At 48.3% G+C, this 8,817-nt stretch overlaps 1 protein-coding gene across 1 annotated transcript; it reads right to left on the reverse strand.

The window, feature by feature from the left end:
• Window positions 1-4,031: 4,031 nt before the first annotated feature.
• Window positions 4,032-7,062, reverse strand: GCHFR (GTP cyclohydrolase I feedback regulator). Its single transcript, XM_032963967.2, has 3 exons — window positions 6,512-7,062; window positions 5,637-5,731; window positions 4,032-4,745 (listed from the first exon to the last, which is right to left on the reverse strand). The coding sequence occupies exons 1-3, from the start codon at window positions 6,545-6,547 to the stop codon at window positions 4,622-4,624; spliced, it is 255 nt and encodes an 84-aa protein (XP_032819858.1). The 5' UTR covers window positions 6,548-7,062; the 3' UTR covers window positions 4,032-4,621.
• Between the last annotated feature and the right edge of the window lie 1,755 nt (window positions 7,063-8,817).

The following is an 8,817-nucleotide window of genomic DNA, read 5'->3' on the forward strand; positions in this document are numbered from 1 at the left end:
CCGCCGTCTCTTCGGCCCTCCTCTGCTGCTCTTCCCTTCTCTCGGCCTCACCTCCGGAGTCCACTGTTGCCTCCCAACCCTCTCATCCATTGTTTTGTGTGTGTGTCGACCTTCTTTCACGCCGTACATAGCCAACCGTGCTAATCGGAGGTTCTCATGACGCTTCCTGTCCAGTTCCATGCTCTTCTCCTTATTGCTTTATTCCTGAACCCATCTCTTCCACCTACTCCGTTCCATATAACTTTGGCAAACCCATATACACACACACAAAGAGCCCCAGTATAACATTTATCACACTCTTGAGGCAAGTGCCGCTGGCGAGCACTTATGAAAGCCGACACGTGGCTATAACCACGCCCGGCCGCCTTTGTCTTCCCACTTTTGGCGTTTGCACACCACACCAGGGACTCGTATTTAAGTCACAGTCGACCTAGGGGAGGCCCAGAGCCGGTTCATATCTTCGACAGAGATGTTGTTCGGCATCGTAGCTAAGTGCGCTCACCGCTGCTCCACCAAATCGCCACACCGCCCCCGCCGCCCCCCCCCCCCCACACACACAAATGCATACAAAGACAAAGATTCCCCGTATAACCTGCACGGGGCTGTAGAGGCAAGTTCTGTTAGCGAGCACCTATTAAGGCCGGAACTGCACACGAAGGGTCGATGTGTCCAGCGCCACGCCCGGCCGTTTCACCAGTGTTGTAGTTTACACTTCAGCTAAGACGTACAACACACACGTGCGCGCACAGACAGCCACACTCACACACTCGCGCAGGCATGAACCATTATTTACAAGGCACCGCGGAGAGGGCTTCAACGAGTTGCACTCGAACGTCACTCGTGCACATGGCCCTCCAGAGCGCTTCGCAAGAGGGCACATTAATCCATCATACAACGTATAAATAGGCCCCACTGTGCTGCCGTGGTAATCCGTGAGCGAGAAAAATAAATAGGTCACCTCGCAGGACCATCTCCACCAGGGCTTGTGTGTTTTTTGTTACATTTGTAAGGTGCGGATTTACACGCTGCTGCACTGGCCTCGGCGTGAGAAGCACGGAATTAGTTTTTTTTTTAATCCAGCAGAGCCGTAGGACTCGTTTTCAGAAGGGTCTTGCTGTTTTAATTGTTTTTTTTTTATTTTAAGATGTTTTCGGCCAATTAATGATGAGCACATGGAGAAAACCCACGCGTGCGAGGGAGCAATGCTCTATCCCCGTACAGGTGGCAACAGGCGGCGATTAGTCCACTTGGTGTACTGCCTTCTCCTGGCGAGCCAGGGTATAGCACCTCTACGCCCACGGAAAGGGAGTTTCACAATACAATATTTGTACGATCCACCAACAATCACCACCTGCTGGATGATTACAGGCCACGTGCACAGCCACCACTTATCGGCAATAATCCTATATAGGCAGAGGATGAAGGACGTTCTTGGACATAAACAGGGACAGGGAGGGAGTCGACAGCACGGCCGACTGTGGGGAAGGGAGTTACAGACTGTTGCGGGAGGAAACCGGAGCACCTGGAGAAAACCCACGCGGTGCGAGGGGGCAACACTCGATCCCCGTACGGGTGGCAAAAGGTGGCGATTAGTCCCCTACCCCTGGCGAGCCAGGGGTACGGCACCTCCTCGACGTCTTGCGGGGAGGTTCGGAGTTTCACAGCGTGAGTGTGCGGCAATCCACCAACCCTCGCTGCTGTCTCCACGGTGCTTGGACGACAGGTCACGTGCGTAGCCACCACCGCCCGGCTAACGTCGCCCCGCCAGCCCACGTGACGGCCAGTGTCGTACGTGGTGGGTGCCGATGTGGCAGAGTGTCCAGGCTCAACCCCGCTCAGCTTCCCAGTTTCTGACGAGTTGAGGTGCATTCCGGGTGATTTGATCCCACAAAAAAATTAAAAAAACAACGCGCCCTTTATTTAAATGTCACAAAGTGTTCCCTAGCTCTCGCAGGCGATGTTAACCACCAGTTGTTGTGGAAATTCCGCATTCGTAAGGCGGGGGACCAGTCCATCCATAAGCCACTGTTGACCGCCCGCGAAGTGTTTATCGTTTAATATTTGCCAGAAAGATTCAAAGCTCGCGAATAATTGTACTTAATTTATATCCAGAGCGTATGAATATGCAAAGTCCTTAACTGCGTTTGAAGACTTATTTTAAAGGTGGCTCTTGCTTTGTCAGAATCATTTTTTGGCCAATTTCTCGATTCATAATTTGAGAGGAACCCGGAATGCATGGAGAGGCCCTCATCGGAGGGGGGATCATCCCAAACGGGAGCCTGCGGCGCCCTCCGATGGACGTAGATTGAAACCACACAACTAGGGCAGGACATCTGTGAATGACAGCGAAGAGAGAGAGATGACGACCCAAGAAAGTCGGCCACGGTGGAGATGGAGCGATTGAATCATCTCTTGTGCCAGGCGGATTGCTAAATCGCTTTGTGTGAGGTAGCGACGGCTTGGGGAGACCTTCATTTGGCAGTGAATTAATCCTGGGCTGATAATGATGATCGATGTTTGGAATCCTGCGCGCGCGTGGTGGTTGTGCATTGATATAATGAAATACACATTCAGACATTTGTAGGGTACTATTAAAGTATTTCATGCAGAAATATTTCAGATGTATTATCACTTGAAAATTATAACACAAAAGTTGTTGCGACATGATCGGTCCGAGAGGGTTGACGCCTGCACGGCAGTAAACGAAGCACAAATTGAGACTCGCTTATTCTCCTCCTCTGCTACCCTCATTGTCTGTAATGTCCCTCCCCCACCCCAGCCGTCCGTGCTGTCGACTCCCTGCTCCTGTTCAAGTCTAGCCTCAACGTCATCCTTAACATTCTTCTGCGAATGACCGGCCGACCTATCGACCAACGCTTTCTCACTGTTTCTGCACAGCGATGCATTTTTTGCGCACTTACGTAGAAATGGGAGGGGGGGAAGAGACCCCCCACAGATTTCGCTCTGTACGAGCTTGAACAGTTATACCGCAACACACGTGGTGAAAATTATATTCGCACACAACCAGTGGCTATCGGTGTTAATGTCACATTACATGGGAGGTAACCTACTCGGTTGACTGCTGATGAGGGTCGTACTTTTCTTAGTGTTTAACACGCACTCAGGGTCGGATTAATGTACTTGTAGGCCCGAGGCACTTCTGTTTCGTAGACCTTCAGTGATCATTCTCTACAGCTGGTACTGCTGCTGCCTCATGTTGTTACCGCCGCTGTCACTTGCTAAAGTTTTTTTTCTTAATCTCTCCGATTAAATATAGGACAACAACGCTTGTCTTTCCGTGTACTACTGTCTACTGAGAATAGGATTGTGCGAAAAACACCATTGGAAGCTGTTATTGCAAATTTTGGAATGAAAAAAATCTCTTAAATTCGTCTCCAGTTGTTAATTTCTCACCTTGTGAAAAAAACGATTGACATGACTCTGCCTCTTTGTATATACACTGTGCCTATCCTTGCTATATAAATATATTTACTCAATATTATAGCTTGGGTTACATTTTTGAATATACACACAAACAAAACATGGTAAACATCTTTTTCGTGGGTCCTTCAGTTTTCCGTAGGCCCTAGGCACAATGCCTACTGTGCCTATTGGATATAACGGCCTTGCACGGCCAAACGCAACAGAGAACTCGAGGCTGAACCTGCCCTGTCTCGTGAAACCACGCAACCTGTGAGTGCTCTAGTGTAGTGAGTTAATGGTCTCAGGCCATTCGCCAATGCCCACAATAGAAACGTGGCTAAATTCCAGCTTTAATTGCCATGATAAGATTACTCCTTGCGTGGAATATATGAGTGTGGATAAAGAGGCCAACTTGGAAATTACCTTAAGGGGGTAGTTGCGAGGTCTTCTTACCAGGGCCGTTTGCTAACAGAGAGTGATGCACCCCAACCTGCAGAGTTACAACTGTAAATGTCTTTTGTCTCATGAAGTGATTCCGATAGCACAACTGGAATCTAATTTTGGAGGGGGTGGTGAACGTAAAAAAAAGAATCACACAGAAAAACAACTTTAAAAGAATGACGTGGTTTTTTTTTCAATGTGAATGCCAAAGTCAAGATCGCACAAAAATTCACAACTCATGACCATGATCAGCAGCACAGTGGAAACAAAGGAATTATGTATTTGTAAGAATTGGCATTTACAGGGCGCTTGCTGAAATGTCTCCGCAAAGCAAAGCAACTTACATTAAAAATGTGTTGTTTGTTGTCCTTCCCCTCCGATTAGCACGGTTAGCTATGTACGGTGCGAAATAAGTTTCAACATATAGACATACATCTCATCTCAACCATTCCAATGCCCTGCTGCAGTTTAGCCAAGGGGAAACCGAGTGGCAGCTGTCCCTGTGCAGCTAAACGGGGAAGGCAGAATCGGCCTGTAAGTTTGCATTCATTTGTCAGTAGGGAGCGATCTTTCTACGTGATTTTTTTCCAAATTAAGTAATCTGCAAGTGATTGATCAAATTTGGACCGTGATGCCGGCAAACAGGGCCAGTTTTCTTTCGCCCTCCAAAAAAAAAACAAATTGTGGTGGATCTGTCCATGGCCGGGGAGTGCCGGGGTTGGCTTGCCGGCCCGGCGCTGACTTGAACCGCGTGCCCTCATGGTTTGTAGAGACACCAGATGAGCGTTTGTCCGACGCCACACATGGAGACGACGTTGTACCCACGTGACGCGAGCTTGTCCAGAACGATGCGTGGCATCGTCTGCACGCGGTACTCAGAACTGCGACACAGCACACCACGATACACCATACCACACCACACCACAAAACGCCACACCACATCACATTACGATACGCCACACCACGCCAGGGCACACCACGCCAAATCACACCACGACACGTCACAACCATGCCACGACACGTAACAACGATCCAACACCACACCATCCCACACCAAACCACGCCACAACACATCACGCCAAGCCACACCACGCCACATTACGTCACTTACTGCAGACCACGTCACACTGTAATATGACATACCAGGACACGTCAGGCAACAACAATAATAATGCTCTTTAGCTCTCAGATGTATTTTCGGATTGTACCAGGTGTTGTTCGGCATGACGTTCGAATTTGCTCTCCACGTGCTGGGAGCTTCTTCTCCTCCTCTGTCGATGCACTCGCCACTTCCTTGGCTGCCACTCCCATCATTAAAACCTGACCACCAGCCACCAAACCTTTTCCAGCGACGTGTGCCCTGGCCAAAGCCCGCTTACTTATCTGCACAGTTTTATCGATGTTGAGAAAAGTAAGTGGGCATGTGTGCCATACGAGCCATAGCAGGTTCAGGTTAGCTCCCTAAGCTTGCATTTAGTGTTGAAAAATCGGCAGGAATTTATGTACTTCTGCAATTTGTAGATACATACTTTATACAATATTAATTATTGATTTGGTTTAGTGACTTGCTTACCTTTTCTCTACTTTGCACTCCTATGGCTTTTTGTATTGTTTGTTGTTTTAACTCGCTGACCTGCCCCTACTGGACATTTGTGACAAAGAGCTTCATGGCTCAACGAATTCCTCCAGGATAAAGGAAGATTCTGGATTCTGAAGAGGCTAAGCCAGGGACTGCTGTCTTTGTTTATTTGCGCGCGGGTGAGGTCACTCACAAGTTGTTTCCCAGCTCCGTGACCTTCTGGGCTCCCAGGAATTCCATGAGTTCAGGATCCGAGAGTTCATCACCAACCGTCGTTGGCCCCGATTCCTGCGCGGGAAAATCCGGGGGAATGCCAGTGATCACACAAAACAAACAGCCCAAGCCGTGCAGCGGTCATCACAGGGGAACGACTGCCGTGATGTAAAGCGTTAGCACACCAGACCATCCGCCTGCAAAACACAAGATAATTGCATTACTCCGTCTCTCGGTGCTCTCGGGCATGGCCGTAGTTGTTTCTTTGCTTTATTTATGATTTCTAAGTGTGTCACCGACGTACTTAATTTCATTCCCGCACCCTGCGGATAGCACGGTTGGTTAGGGGTCTGACTTTTTGTGACGCCGTGTGACGAGGGGGGGAGGGGGTCAAAAATCGTCCAAAATCGCGTGACGTCATTTATGGACGGCCCCTTAGATGCCACGTAATTGTCACTTGATGCAAACCTCCGATTGGTTGGCCACGGTACGGTGCGAAAAAAGTTCAATATACACGCGTGACTGGTGGGAATCGAACCCAGGGCATGGGGACCGTGATGCGGGGTGGTGCAAAGCGAGGTCCCAAGCACACTCCGAAAAAAAACACTCCCTGTGCCATATGTATTATAGACACACCCGACTAAAACAAGAGGGCTTCATTTAAAGAGTGCTACGCTATTAACATGCTCCTCTTAACAGAGCCATCGATCTCACGCGAATCGATCGCCCGTTTAGTCCAAAGAGGCTCAAACTCATCGGCATAGGAGCGTGGTGTTTCCATACACGAATGACCTTTTTATATACACACACACACGCGGCACAGTACCGTTTTCGAGCTTGCATTACAGTACTCACCAGCCTTATCTGTGTGCTTATCAAGATGTACGGCATGCTCCGTGTCGACTTCTCCCGAAGGCTTTGCGAGAATACAAATACCGTTCGAATGATTGCCCCGTGACGGCGAGCGAGGTTTACGCTGGGATGGTTGACACACGAAGATAACTCAGAATGGTGTTACGCACACTTTTGCGAGATAGCGCAAAGGAGCAGCAGTAACAGCCTCGCCCCCACGAGGTTGCTGCGTGGCTCGCTTTAGCTGACGGTGTTGCGTGCCCCGGGCAGTGTGTGGTGTGTGTGGGGGGGGATGGTGGTTGGTTGGTGGTGGTGATGTTGTTGAAGTTGTTGTTGGTGGTGGTGGTGTAATACCCCAACTATTGCATCACATTTCGCTGGGACTTTAGCCGGGGCACGGAATAAGGGGGTGGTGTGGAATAACAGTTGAATGGACGCCAGTCTCCAACGAGGCAAAACAACCGGACCGCACAGCCGTCGGGTTCCAACGAGAGGGATCGGTCGCAACAGCGGCACCACGGCTCGCCCGTGGAGCCTTCAACAGATCGATTGGGGCCACGTGGCTGGCAGTGAGAGCGCCTGTGCAGAGGGTGGTGGGTCGACATCCACCACCAACCAACCACGCCCGGTCGCATTTGTCTCCCGCAGTGCCGTCGGGGGATTACGCAACGCCAACCGGGTACTCTTTTAAGGCTGAGTCGACCTAGGGGAAGGAGGGCCAGGAACCGGTTCGAAGTACGGGGTTGTTGGGAATCTGCATCGGGTGGTCCGGGTTCACTGCACTCGAGCGCTCCCCACCAACACACGCAGGTTCACAGCGTCCGCTTATGGGGCCGTCCATAAATGACGTCACGCACCTAGGGGTCGGGGGGTCAGACATTTGTGACGATGTGTGACGGGGGGGGGTTTGAGAAATGTGACGTCACATCAAAATGCGCAATTTTAAATAAATATAGAATTGTTATAACAACAATAATTGTTATAACAACGCTCCTACAACATCAGAGTGCAGCGCCACATTAAATACGCGCTACAATGACAATAGTTTAAAGTGATTTGAAGCATGTTTTATATTTTCAAAATGGAAATATGGTTTGGGGGGGGCAGAGCTTTGTGACGTCATATTTAAGGGGGGGGGGTCTGACTTTTTGTGACGCTGTGACGAAGGGGGGGGGGAATCAAAAATCGTCCAAAACCGCGTGACGTCATTTATGGACGGCCCCTTATAATCATGTAGGTGTGTGTGTGACCAGATTTGTTTTACTCTTTTGGCACTGCTGTTTATCCCTATAATGTATTTCTATCATTTTAGTGCGCTACTTACAAATGGTTCACAGCAATATAAAGCTCTCCTGGAAATACCCTGACGAAGTCGAAGTTCACATTCTTGGTTCTTTCGGCAAAGTCACGTAGAATGGAAACAAAGTAATAAAAATAAAACATAATTATTATTATTGGTTCTTTCGGTAAAGTCACGTAGAATGGAAACAAAGTAATAAAAATGAAACATAATTATTAATTATTATTAAAATAAAACATAATAATTATGTTTTATTTTTATTACTTTGTTATTAATTATTATTATGTTTTATTTTTATTACTTTGTTTCCATTCTACGTGACTTTACCGAAAGAACCAATAATAATTATCATTGTGTTTTATTTGTATTACTTTGTTTCCATCCTACGTGACTTTACCGAAAGAACCAAGAAGAGGAATCTCTGCAGTCACGAAAGCTTTAAATCGAAAAATTGAAGTCGAAGTTATCCGATCCATTAGCAGACTTTGTGTGGGCAGTCAGTTCCACAAATCAGGCAGTTGAACAATCCAAAATCGCCATATCCGTAAACGGCATTCTGCTGCCGGATGAGAGCGCAGCACCTGATCAGCAACTTGTACGCTTTCAATTTTAACACCTTCGTCAGAAAGGAAGCCAGACAATTATCTCTATTGAGTTATTAAAAAAAACAGAGCAAGACTTTGTGAAACGTCAGGTGTTTGTTTCAATTGTAAAAAAATAGCCAACGAACATCAACACAATCCAATACCATTAGTTGGCCTTCGGTGATTTGAGCTCGCTATTATAAAAGATAGCCTACGACCAACGTTTGTACGGTTCGATTCCCACTCGTGGCTAACATCAGTGGTACGATCTGAACCAACCCTGGGGACTCCCCTCTACCACGTCCACCGCCCACCGCCCACCCCCGCTGTTTAGCAACCCGCAATGGGCAAAGTGTTGAATAAAACCAAGGAACTGACCAAACATTGCAGGCACGCAGCACCTTCCTGTTAAAAATCTTTTCGTT

This window comes from Petromyzon marinus, chromosome 31 (genome assembly GCF_048934315.1).
Source record: "Petromyzon marinus isolate PM22_M1 ecotype Great Lakes invasive population chromosome 31, UKy_Petmar_22M1.pri1.0, whole genome shotgun sequence".
In the NCBI taxonomy this organism is placed as follows: domain Eukaryota; kingdom Metazoa; phylum Chordata; class Hyperoartia; order Petromyzontiformes; family Petromyzontidae; genus Petromyzon; species Petromyzon marinus.